Here is a 13,624-nt window from a genome sequence, read left to right as displayed (position 1 = left end):
CATAATTTATGCTTACCTGATAAATTCCTTTCTTCTGTTGTGTGATCAGTCCACGGCCCGCCCTGTTTTAAGGCAGGTAAATATTTTTTAAATTATACTCCAGTCACCACTTCACCCTTGGTTACTCCTTTCTCGTTGATTCTTGGTCGAATGACTGGGACTGACGTAGAGGGGAGGAGCTATATGCAGCTCTGCTGGGTGAATCCTCTTGCATTTCCTGTTGGGGAGGAGTTATATCCCAGAAGTAATGATGACCCGTGGACTGATCACACAACAGAAGAAAGGAATTTATCAGGTAAGCATAAATTATGTTTTTTTTATTAGTCTTTTTTAGGTGGTGTTAACTGGGCTTTTATTGGAGTTGATGAGGCTCATCGGTTAAAAAATGATGATTCCTTGTTGTACAAGACCCTAATTGACTTCAAATCTAATCATCGCCTTCTTATTACTGGGACTCCTTTACAAAACTCACTTAAAGAACTTTGGTCTTTGCTTCAATTCATAATGCCAGAAAAGTAAGTCCCTTTTTACGTTTTATTTATTTTATCATTGGTATACATTGAATACAATATATTTATATATTTATATATATATATTTATTTATATATTTTTTTTTTTTCTTTTAAATCAGATTTTCTTCTTGGGAACATTTTGAAGAGGAGCATGGTAAAGGCAGAGAATATGGTTATGCCAGTCTTCATAGAGAACTTGAACCTTTCCTCCTTAGAAGAGTGAAAAAAGATGTGGAAAAATCCTTGCCAGCTAAAGTGGAACAAATTTTGAGAATTGAAATGAGTGCTTTGCAGAAACAGTATTACAAGTAAGTTTCCTCATAAATTGATTTACAATTTAATGGGATATTATACATTAAATAAATGGTGACTATAATGTTTTCAAATCAAAGATGAGCCCGAGAATATGTAGAAAAGTATTACACTGCACCCAGCTGGCTACTTCATAATGCCCCCCAGCCGGCAACGTTTTGTCTGTGGAGAACACAGTTTTATATTTTTTATAGTTGTGCATAGCCGAAGTAAAAAACATGGTGGAGACAATGACTTTACAGAAACAATGTGAAATTGAGAAAAGGGGACAATATAAATTATCTAAAAACTATTCATTTGTTGCTCTAGTCTTGATAAAACATTAGGTACAAGTGAGCCATAGCTTCTAAAAAATGCTATTTCTAGATCCTAATTCTTGTTTATTCTATATACAAACACCTTTGATCTGGCTTCTAAATTTGAATCAGATTTGTCTACCTCTGCCCTTAACTGCACAGTGTCTTGTAGTAATTCCTTCCCCTTAATGTTTTCTTATTAGTCCATTATACCTGCTGAAGTTAATTAAAATGTTTACAAATATATTCTTAATCTTTATTTCTTTCATCTAAGTCGCAAGAGTCCATCAGCTAGTGACGTATGGGATATACATTCCGACCAGGAGGGGGCAAAGTTTCCCAAACTTTAAAATGCCTATACAGTGTATATACACCTCCCACCTCACTCATACCTTAGTTTTACAAACTTTGCCTCCCATGGAGGTGGTGGATCAAGTTGTGCTTGATTTCTTCTACAAGATACGACGAGTCCACGGATTTCATCCTTACTTGTAGTATATTATCCTCCTGCTAACAGGAAGTGGCAAAGAGCACCACAGCAGAGCTGTATATATAGCTCCTCCCTTCCCCCCACCTCCAGTCATTCTCTTTGCCTGTGTTATACTAGGAAGAGGTAAAGCGAGGTGTTAGTCTTATTTCTCCAACATAGGTGTGTCCGGTCCACGGCGTCATCCTTACTTGTGGATATTCTCTTCCCCAACAGGAAATGGCAAAGAGCCCAGCAAAGCTGGTCACATGATCCCTCCTAGGCTCCGCCTACCCCAGTCATTCTCTTTGCCGTTGTACAGGCAACATCTCCACGGAGATGGCTTAGAGTTTTTTAGTGTTTAACTGTAGTTTTTATTATTCAATCAAGAGTTTATTTTGAAATAGTGCTGGTATGTACTATTTACTAAGAAACAGAAAAGAGATGAAGATTTCTGTTTGTATGAGGAAAATGATTTTAGCAACCGTCACTAAAATCCATGGCTGTTCCACACAGGACTGTTGAGAGCAATTAACTTCAGTTGGGGGAACAGTGAGCAGTCTCTTGCTGCTTGAGGTATGACACATTCTAACAAGACGATGTAATGCTGGAAGCTGTCATTTTCCCTATGGGATCCGGTAAGCCATGTTTATTAAGATCGTAAATAAGGGCTTCACAAGGGCTTATTAAGACTGTAGACTTTATCTGGGCTAAATCGATTCATTATTAACACATATTTAGCCTTGAGGAATCATTTAATCTGGGTATTTTGATATAATAATATCGGCAGGCACTGTTTTAGACACCTTATTCTTTAGGGGCTTTCCCAAATCATAGGCAGAGCCTCATTTTCGCGCCGGTGTTGCGCACTTGTTTTTGAGAGGCATGACATGCAGTCGCATGTGAGAGGAGCTCTGATACTTAGAAAAGACTTTCTGAAGGCGTCATTTGGTATCGTATTCCCCTTTGGGCTTGGTTGGGTCTCAGCAAAGCAGATACCAGGGACTGTAAAGGGGTTAAAGTTAAAAACGGCTCCGGTTCCGTTATTTTAAGGGTTAAAGCTTCCAAATTTGGTGTGCAATACTTTTAAGGCTTTAAGACACTGTGGTGAAAATTTGGTGAATTTTGAACAATTCCTTCATGTTTTTTCGCAATTGCAGTAATAAAGTGTGTTCAGTTTAAAATTTAAAGTGACAGTAACGGTTTTATTTTAAAACGTTTTTTGTACTTTGTTATCAAGTTTATGCCTGTTTAACATGTCTGAACTACCAGATAGACTGTGTTCTGAATGTGGGGAAGCCAGAATTCCTATTCATTTAAATAAATGTGATTTATGTGACAATGACAATGATGCCCAAGATGATTCCTCAAGTGAGGGGAGTAAGCATGGTACTGCATCATTCCCTCCTTCGTCTACACGAGTCTTGCCCACTCAGGAGGCCCCTAGTACATCTAGCGCGCCAATACTCCTTACTATGCAACAATTAACGGCTGTAATGGATAATTCTGTCAAAAACATTTTAGCCAAAATGAACACTTATCAGCGTAAGCGCGACTGCTCTGTTTTAGATACTGAAGAGCATGACGACGCTGATAATAATGGTTCTGAAGGGCCCCTAACCCAGTCTGATGGGGCCAGGGAGGTTTTGTCTGAGGGAGAAATTACTGATTCAGGGAACATTTCTCAACAAGCTGAACCTGATGTGATTACGTTTAAATTTAAGTTGGAACATCTCCGCATTCTGCTTAAGGAGGTATTATCCACTCTGGATGATTGTGACAAGTTGGTCATCCCAGAGAAACTATGTAAAATGGACAAGTTCCTAGAGGTCCCGGGGCTCCCAGAAGCTTTTCCTATACCCAAGCGGGTGGCGGACATTGTTAATAAAGAATGGGAAAGGCCCGGTATTCCTTTCGTCCCTCCCCCCATATTTAAAAAATTGTTTCCTATGGTCGACCCCAGAAAGGACTTATGGCAGACAGTCCCCAAGGTCGAGGGAGCGGTTTCCACTTTAAACAAACGCACCACTATACCCATAGAGGATAGTTGTGCTTTCAAAGATCCTATGGATAAAAAATTAGAAGGTTTACTTAAAAAGATGTTTGTTCAGCAGGGTTACCTTCTACAACCAATTTCATGCATTGTCCCTGTCGCTACAGCTGCATGTTTCTGGTTCGATGAGCTGATAAAGGCGGTCGATAGTGATTCTCCTCCTTATGAGGAGATTATGGACAGAATCAATGCTCTCAAATTGGCTAATTCTTTCACCCTAGACGCCACTTTGCAATTGGCTAGGTTAGCGGCTAAGAATTCTGGGTTTGCTATTGTGGCGCGCAGAGCGCTTTGGTTGAAATCTTGGTCAGCTGATGCGTCTTCCAAGAACAAGCTACTTAACATTCCTTTCAAGGGGAAAACGCTGTTTGGCCCTGACTTGAAAGAGATTATCTCTGATATCACTGGGGGTAAGGGCCACGCCCTTCCTCAGGATCGGCCTTTCAAGGCAAAAAATAAACCTAATTTTCGTCCCTTTCGTAGAAACGGACCAGCCCAAAGTGCTACGTCCTCTAAGCAAGAGGGTAATACTTCTCAAGCCAAGCCAGCTTGGAGACCAATGCAAGGCTGGAACAAGGGAAAGCAGGCCAAGAAACCTGCCACTGCTACCAAGACAGCATGAAATGTTGGCCCCCGATCCGGGACCGGATCTGGTGGGGGGCAGACTCTCTCTCGTCGCTCAGGCTTGGGCAAGAGATGTTCTGGATCCTTGGGCGCTAGAAATAGTCTCCCAAGGTTATCTTCTGGAATTCAAGGGGCTTCCCCCAAGGGGGAGGTTCCACAGGTCTCAGTTGTCTTCAGACCACATAAAAAGACAGGCATTCTTACATTGTGTAGAAGACCTGTTAAAAATGGGAGTGATTCATCCTGTTCCATTAAGAGAACAAGGGATGGGGTTCTACTCCAATCTGTTCATAGTTCCCAAAAAAGAGGGAACGTTCAGACCAATCTTAGATCTCAAGATCTTAAACAAGTTTCTCAAGGTTCCATCGTTCAAGATGGAAACCATTCGAACTATTCTTCCTTCCATCCAGGAAGGTCAATTCATGACCACGGTGGATTTAAAGGATGCGTATCTACATATTCCTATCCACAAGGAACATCATCGGTTCCTAAGGTTCGCATTCCTGGACAAGCATTACCAGTTCGTGGCGCTTCCTTTCGGATTAGCCACTGCTCCAAGGATTTTCACAAAGGTACTAGGGTCCCTTCTAGCTGTGCTAAGACCAAGGGGCATTGCTGTAGTACCTTACTTGGACGACATTCTGATTCAAGCGTCGTCCCTTCCTCAAGCAAAGGCTCACACGGACATTGTCCTGGCCTTTCTCAGATCTCACGGATGGAAAGTGAACGTGGAAAAGAGTTCTCTATCTCCGTCAACAAGGGTTCCCTTCTTGGGAACAATAATAGACTCCTTAGAAATGAGGATTTTTCTGACAGAGGCCAGAAAAACAAAACTTCTAGACTCTTGTCGGATACTTCATTCCGTTCCTCTTCCTTCCATAGCGCAGTGCATGGAAGTGATCGGTTTGATGGTAGCGGCAATGGACATAGTTCCTTTTGCGCGCATTCATCTAAGACCATTACAACTGTGCATGCTCAGTCAGTGGAATGGGGACTATACAGACTTGTCTCCGAAGATACAAGTAAATCAGAGGACCAGAGACTCACTCCGGTGGTGGCTGTCCCTGGACAACCTGTCACAAGGGATGACATTCCGCAGACCAGAGTGGGTCATTGTCACGACCGACGCCAGTCTGATGGGCTGGGGCGCGGTCTGGGGATCCCTGAAAGCTCAGGGTCTTTGGTCTCGGGAAGAATCTCTTCTACCGATAAATATTCTGGAACTGAGAGCGATATTCAATGCTCTCAAGGCTTGGCCTCAGCTAGCGAGGGCCAAGTTCATACGGTTTCAATCAGACAACATGACAACTGTTGCGTACATCAACCATCAGGGGGGAACAAGGAGTTCCCTAGCGATGGAAGAAGTGACCAAAATCATTCTATGGGCGGAGTCTCACTCCTGCCACCTGTCTGCTATCCACATCCCAGGAGTGGAAAATTGGGAAGCGGATTTTCTGAGTCGTCAGACATTGCATCCGGGGGAGTGGGAACTCCATCCGGAAATCTTTGCCCAAGTCACTCAGCTGTGGGGCATTCCAGACATGGATCTGATGGCCTCTCGTCAGAACTTCAAAGTTCCTTGCTACGGGTCCAGATCCAGGGATCCCAAGGCGGCTCTAGTGGATGCACTAGTAGCACCTTGGACCTTCAAACTAGCTTATGTGTTCCCGCCGTTTCCTCTCATCCCCAGGCTGGTAGCCAGGATCAATCAGGAGAGGGCGTCGGTGATCTTGATAGCTCCTGCGTGGCCACGCAGGACTTGGTATGCAGATCTGGTGAATATGTCATCGGCTCCACCTTGGAAGCTACCTTTGAGACGAGACCTTCTTGTTCAGGGTCCGTTCGAACATCCGAATCTGGTTTCACTCCAGCTGACTGCTTGGAGATTGAACGCTTGATCTTATCGAAGCGAGGGTTCTCAGATTCTGTTATCGATACTCTTGTTCAGGCCAGAAAGCCTGTAACTAGAAAGATTTACCACAAAATTTGGAAAAAATATATCTGTTGGTGTGAATCTAAAGGATTCCCTTGGGACAAGGTTAAGATTCCTAAGATTCTATCCTTCCTTCAAGAAGGATTGGAAAAAGGATTATCTGCAAGTTCCCTGAAGGGACAGATTTCTGCCTTGTCTGTGTTACTTCACAAAAAGCTGGCAGCTGTGCCAGATGTTCAAGCCTTTGTTCAGGCTCTGGTTAGAATTAAGCCTGTTTACAAACCTTTGACTCCTCCTTGGAGTCTCAATTTGGTTCTTTCAGTTCTTCAGGGGGTTCCGTTTGAACCCTTACATTCCGTTGATATTAAGTTATTATCTTGGAAAGTTTTGTTTTTAGTTGCAATTTCTTCTGCTAGAAGAGTTTCAGAATTATCTGCTCTGCAGTGTTCTCCTCCTTATCTGGTGTTCCATGCAGATAAGGTGGTTTTACGTACTAAACCTGGTTTTCTTCCAAAAGTTGTTTCTAACAAAAACATTAACCAGGAGATTATCGTACCTTCTCTGTGTCCGAAACCAGTTTCAAAGAAGGAACGTTTGTTGCACAATTTGGATGTTGTTCGCGCTCTAAAATTCTATTTAGATGCTACAAAGGATTTTAGACAAACATCTTCCTTGTTTGTTGTTTATTCCGGTAAAAGGAGAGGTCAAAAAGCAACTTCTACCTCTCTCTCTTTTTGGATTAAAAGCATCATCAGATTGGCTTACGAGACTGCCGGACGGCAGCCTCCCGAAAGAATCACAGCTCATTCCACTAGGGCTGTGGCTTCCACATGGGCCTTCAAGAACGAGGCTTCTGTTGATCAGATATGTAGGGCAGCGACTTGGTCTTCACTGCACACTTTTACCAAATTTTACAAGTTTGATACTTTTGCTTCTTCTGAGGCTATTTTTGGGAGAAAGGTTTTGCAAGCCGTGGTGCCTTCCATTTAGGTGACCTGATTTGCTCCCTCCCTTCATCCGTGTCCTAAAGCTTTGGTATTGGTTCCCACAAGTAAGGATGACGCCGTGGACCGGACACACCTATGTTGGAGAAAACAGAATTTATGTTTACCTGATAAATTACTTTCTCCAACGGTGTGTCCGGTCCACGGCCCGCCCTGGTTTTTTTAATCAGGTCTGATAATTTATTTTCTTTAACTACAGTCACCACGGTACCATATGGTTTCTCCTATGCAAATATTCCTCCTTAACGTCGGTCGAATGACTGGGGTAGGCGGAGCCTAGGAGGGATCATGTGACCAGCTTTGCTGGGCTCTTTGCCATTTCCTGTTGGGGAAGAGAATATCCACAAGTAAGGATGACGCCATGGACCGGACACACCGTTGGAGAAAGTAATTTATCAGGTAAACATAAATTCTGTTTTTCTTCAATCAAGAAGTTTTTTTATTTTAAATGGTACCGGTGAGTACTATTTTCCTCAGGGGGTTATGGAAGAAGATTTCTGCCCTGAGGTTGATGATCTTAGCAGTTGTAACTAAGATCCACGCTGGTTCCCACAAGACTTCTGAAGGTAACAGATGAGACATCTTCAGTGTGGAGACCGGTTTCATGCTACGAGCAGCATTCAGGTATGTGCAGCCTTTTATTTCTGAGGAGATTTGATATATCAGATCTGGCTGGCATGTATTTCCCTGTATGGGAATGGGGTAAGCAGTAATCCTATTATACAGAAGGGTGTTACTGAAGTCCCTGGATTTTATTTATAGAGAGTTGACATTATATGGGCATTATATGACACTATGGGAGAGGCAAAGAAAAACGGTTCATAATGTTTTTATTTTTTGGCAATAACCTGTTTGATTACTGGTGTGTTTGAGGGGGTACATTGTGTTTGGTAACTTGTGTGTAAAACCGCTTCTCCATGCGGTTGTGTTTGGGCCTACACCGGCATCGACTTTAAGGGGCGGGGCTTATTTTCACGCGCTCAGATGCGCACTTCCTTCAGACTAGGCAGCAGCAAGCAGTAACTCCGGTGGCTCCTGGACTGTGTAACTCTGGTCCGGAGTGTTGGAAAGTTCTTTCGAAGTACCCTGGGGGCAGGTAGGCGCCACAGCAGAGCTCTGGCGAGGATGCAGCTAATTTGATTAATGGTAGCGGCAATGGACATCATTCCGTTTGATCACTTTCATCTCAGACCGCTGCAGCTGTGCATGCTAGGACAGTGGAATGGGGATTATGCGGATTTATCTCCTCAGATAAATCTAGATCAAGAAACCAGAGAGACTCTTCTTTGGTGGTTGTCGCTGGATCATCTGTCCCAGGGGACTTGCTTCCGCAGACCCTCGTGGGTGATAGCGACAACGGACGCCAGCCTTCTGGGCTGGGGTGCAGTCTGGAATTCCCTGAAGGCTCAGGGTGTTTGGACTCAGGTGGAGTCTCTACTTCCAATCAATATTCTGGAACTGAGAGCAATATTCAATGCGTTTCAGGCATGGCCTCAGTTGGCTTCGGCCAAATTCATCAGATTCCAGTCGGACAACATCACGACGGTGGCCTATATCAATCATCAGGGGGGAACAAGGAGTTCCTTAGCGATGAGAGAGGTATCCAAGATAATCCGTTGGGCGGAGGCCCACTCTTGTCATCTGTCAGCAATCTACATCCCAGGAGTAGAGAACTGGGAAGCAGATTTTCTAAGCAGGCAGACTTTTCAATTTTGCATTCCATAGATATAAAACTATCTTGGAAAGTTCTGTTTCTTTTACAAAGATATGACGAGTCCACGGATTTCATCCTTGTGGGATTTTAACCTCCTGCTAACAGGAAGTGGCAAAGAGCACCACAGCAGAGCTGTATATATAGCACCTCCCTTCCCCTCCACCCCCAGTCATTCTCTTTGCCTGTGTTTTATACTAGGAAGACATGGTAAAGTGAGGTTTTAGTTTTCTTCAATCAAGAAGTTTTTTATTTTAAATGGTACCGGTGCGTACTATTTTCCTCTGGGGGATATGGAGAAGATTTCTGCCCTGAGTTTGATGATCTTAGCAGTTGTAACTAATATCCACGCTTCTTCCCCCAAAGACTTCTGAACGTAACCATGAGACATCTTCAGTGTGGAGACCGGTTTCATGCTACAAGCAGCATTAAGGTATGTGCATCCTTTTTATTCTGAGGAGACTTGGTGTATCAGAACTGGTTGGCATTATTTCCCTATATGGGAATGGGGTAAGCAGTAAATCCTTTTATAAAAGGGATATTATTAGAGTCCCTATATTATAGTTTTTCCTTAGTTGATATTTGGGCATTATGTGAATTGGAGATTTATTTTTTGGCATTTTAAACTTGTTTGTTTTATGTTTGAGGGTTGTATTTTGTGTATACTTTTACTCTGGTGCAAAACCGCATTTCCATGTGGTTTTGTTTGGGCCTACTCTGACTTTGACCATAAAGCGCGGAGCTTTGTTTCGCGCGCTCAGATGCGCACTTCCTTCAAGAAAAACAGCAGCAAGCAGTAACTTGGAAGGCTCCTGGACTGTGTAGCTGGTCCCAAGACAGCATGAAGGGGTGGCCCCCGATCCAGGACCGGATCTAGTAGGGCGCAGACTTTTTCTTTGCTCAGGCTTAGGCAAGAGATGTTCAGGATTCCTGGGCACTAGAAATAGTGACCCACGGTTATCAATTGGAATTCAAGGATTTTCTCCCAAGAGGGAGATTTCATCTTTCAAGATTATCTGCAAACCAGATAAAAAGAGAGGCGTTCTTATGCTGTGTAAAAGACCTTTCTACTATGGGGGTAATTTGTCCAGTTCCAGAATTGGAACAGGGACTGGGGTTTTACTCAAACCTATTTGTGGTTCCCAAAATAGAGGGAGCGTTCAGACCCATTTTAGATCTCAAGTGTCTAAACAAATTTCTAAGAGTTCCATAATTCAAGATGGAGACTATACGAACAATTTTACCAATGATCCAGGAGGGTCAATGTATGACTACCGTGGATTTGAAGGATGCTTACCTTCATATTCCAATCCACAAGGATTATCATCGGTTTCTAAGGTTTGACTTCTTGGACAAACATCAGTTTGTGGCTCTTCCTTTCGGGTTGGCCACTGCACCCAGAATCTTCACAAAGGTTCTAGGGTCTCTTTTGGCGATTCACAGACCGCGAGAAATAACGGTGGCGCCTTATCTGGACGATATTCTGATTCAGGCATCAACATATCATCGGACAAAGTCTCACACGGACACAGTGGTGTCTTTCCTGAGAACTCACGGTTGGAAGGTGAACATAGAGAAGAGTTCACTTGTCCCACAGACAAGGGTTCCTTTCTTGGGAACTCTGATAGACTCTGTAACCATGAAAATATTTCTAAAGGAGGTCAGAAAAACAAAGATTCTAAATACTTGCCGAGCACTTCAGTCCATTCCTCGGCCAGTAATGGAAGTAATTGGATTAATGGTAGTTGCAATGGACATCGTTCCGTTTGCTCGCTTTCATCTCAGACCACTGCAACTGTGCATGCTCGGAAAGTGGAATGCGGATTATGCGGATTTATCTCCTCCGGTAAATCTGGATCAAGAGACCAGGAACTCTCTTCTTTGGTGGTTGTCGCCGGATCATCTGTCCCAAGGGACGTGCTTCCGCAGACCTTCATGGGTGATAGTGACAAGATGACAGCCTTCTGGGCTGGGGTGCAGTCTGGAACTCCCTGAAGGCTCAGGGTGTTTGGACTCAACTGGAGTCTTTTCTTCCAATCAATATCCTGGAACTGAGAGCGATATTCAATGCGCTTCAGGCGTGGCCTCAGTTGGCTTCGTCCAAATTCATCAGATTCCAGTCGGACAACATCACGACTGTGGCATATGTCAATCATCAGGGGGGAACAAGGAGTTCCTTAGCGATGATAGGGGTATCCAAGATAATCAATTGGGCGGAAGCCCACTCTTGTCATCTGTCAGCGATCTACATCCCAGGAGTAGAGAACTGGGAGGCGGATTTTCTAAGTCGACAGACTTTTCATCCGGGGGAGTGGGAACTTCACCCGGAGGTATTTGCCTCATTGATTCTCCGATGGTGCAGACCGGAATTGGATCTGATGGCATCTCAACAGAATACGAAGCTTCCAAGATACGGATCCCGGTCGAGGGATCCTCAGGCCGAACTGATAGATGCCTTGGCAGTGCCTTGGTTGTTCAGCCTAGCTTATGTGTTTCGACCGTTTCCTCTCCTCCTATGCGAGATTGCTCGAATCAAACAGGAGAGAGCTTCAGTGATCCTGATAGCGCCTGCGTGGCCACGCAGGACTTGGTTTGCGGCTCTAGTGGACATGTCCTCTCTGCTACCGTGGAAACTTCCATTGAGACAGGACCTTCTCATTCAAGGTCCTTTTCAACATCCAAATCTAATTTCTCTGCAGCTGACTACGTGGAGATTGAACGCTTGATTTTATCGAAGCGTGGATTCTCTAATTCAGTTATTAGTACTTTGATACAGGCTATAAAGCCTGTCACTAGGAAGATTTATCATAAGATATGGCGTAAATATCTTTATTGGTGTGAATCCAAGGGTTGCTCATGGAGTAAAGTTAGGATTCCTAGGATCCTGTCTTTTCTCCAAGAAGGATTGGAGAAAGGGTTATCTGCGAGTTCCTTAAAGAGACAAATTTCAGCTTTGTCAATTCTGTTTCACAGACATTTGGCAAATATACCAGATGTTCAGTCTTTTTGTCAGGCTCTATCTAGAATTAAGCCTGTATTTAGACCTATTACTTCTCCCTGGAGTTTGAATTTAGTTCTTCGAGTTCTGCAAGGGGTTCCGTTTGAACCTATGCATTCCATAGATATTAAACTGTTATCTTGGAAAGTTCTGTTTTTGGTTGCTATTTCTTCTGCTCGAAGAGTTTCTGAGCTTTCAGTGTTATATTGTGATTCACCTTATCTCATTTTTCATTCTGATAAGGTGGTTTTACGTACCAAACCTGGATTTCTTCCTAAGGTTGTTTCAAATAAGAATATTAATCAGGAAATCGTTGTTCCTTCCTTGTGTCCTAATCCTTCTTCTAAGAAGGAGCGTATGTTGCATAATTTGGACGTGGTCCGTGCCTTAAAGTTTTACTTACAGACAACTAAGGATTTCCATCAATCATCTTCATTATTCATTGTTTATTCTGGAAAGCGTAGGGGTCAGAAAGGTACGGCTTCCTCTCTTTCTTTTTGGCTGAGAAGTATCATCCGCCTGGCATATGAGACTGCTGGTCAGCAGCCTCCTGAAAGAATTACGGCTCATTCTACTAGGGCTGTGGCTTCCACATGGGCTTTTAAAAACAATGCATCTGTTGAACAGATTTGTAAGGTTGCGACTTGGTCGTCCCTTCACACTTTTTCCAAATTTTCCAAATTTGATACTTTTGCTTCTTCTGGGGCTATCTTTGGGAGAAAGGTTCTTCAAGCAGTGGTGCCTTCCGTTTAGGTTACTGTCTTGTCCCTCCCTTTCATCTGTGTCCTATTGCTTTGGTATTGGTTTCCCACAAGTAAGGATGAAATCCGTGGACTTGTCATATCTTTGTAAAAGAAAACTACATTTATGCTTACCTGATAAATTACTTTCTTTTATGATATGACGAGTCCACGGCCCACCCTGTTATTTTAAGACAGTTTTAGTTTATTTTTTGAAAATCAGTCAGCTCTGCACCTTTTTAGCCTTTCCTTTTCTCTTCCTATAACCTTCGGCCGAATGACTGGAGGGGAAGGGAGGGGCTATATATACAGCTCTGCTGTGGTGCTCTTTGCCACTTCCTGTTAGCTGGAGGTTAATATCCCACAAGTAAGGATGAAATCCGTGGACTCGTCATATCGTAAAAGAAAGTAATTTATAAGGTAAGCATAAATTTAGTTTTTTGGTTGCTATTTCTTCTGCTCGAAGAGTTTTTGAGCTTTCAGCATTAGTGTGATTCGCCTTATCTCATTTTTCATTCTGATAAGGTGGTTTTACATACCAAACCTGGATTTCTTCCTAAGGTGGTTTCAAATAAGAATATTAATCAAGAAATTGTTGTTCCTTCCTTGTGTCCTAATCCTTCTTCTATAAAGGAGCGTATGTTGCATAATCTGGACGTGGTCCGTGCCTTAAAGTTTTATTTACAGGCAACTAAGGTTTTCCGTCAATCATCTTCATTGTTTATTCTGGAAAGCGTAGGGGTCAGAAAGCTACGGCTACCTCTCTTTCTTTTTTGCTCGGAAGTATCATCCGCCGGGCATATGAGACTGCTGGACAAGAATTACGGCTCATTCTACTAGGGCTGTGGCTTCCACATGGGCTTTTAAAAACGATGCATCTGTTGAACAGATTTGTAAGGCTGCGACTTGGTCGTCCCTTCATACTTTTTCCAAATTTTACACTTTTGCTTCTTCTGCGGCTGTTTTTGGGAGAAA

The 13,624-nt window shown here is 43.2% G+C and overlaps 1 protein-coding gene across 1 annotated transcript in view; it reads left to right on the top strand.

Moving 5' to 3' along the window:
• The window catches only part of CHD1 (chromodomain helicase DNA binding protein 1), a gene marked incomplete in the record, with an annotated part of 628,386 nt that overhangs the window by 279,933 nt on the left and 334,829 nt on the right, over positions 1-13,624 (top strand). Inside the window, 2 exon segments of the mRNA XM_053701514.1 lie at positions 325-515; positions 632-820. Coding sequence (XP_053557489.1) covers positions 325-515; positions 632-820 — 380 coding nt within the window.

This window comes from Bombina bombina, chromosome 2, assembly GCF_027579735.1.
Source record: "Bombina bombina isolate aBomBom1 chromosome 2, aBomBom1.pri, whole genome shotgun sequence".
Lineage (NCBI taxonomy): Eukaryota > Metazoa > Chordata > Amphibia > Anura > Bombinatoridae > Bombina > Bombina bombina.
The sequence above is the reverse complement of the archived record's forward strand: the minus strand, read 5'-3'. Positions and strand labels throughout refer to the sequence as shown.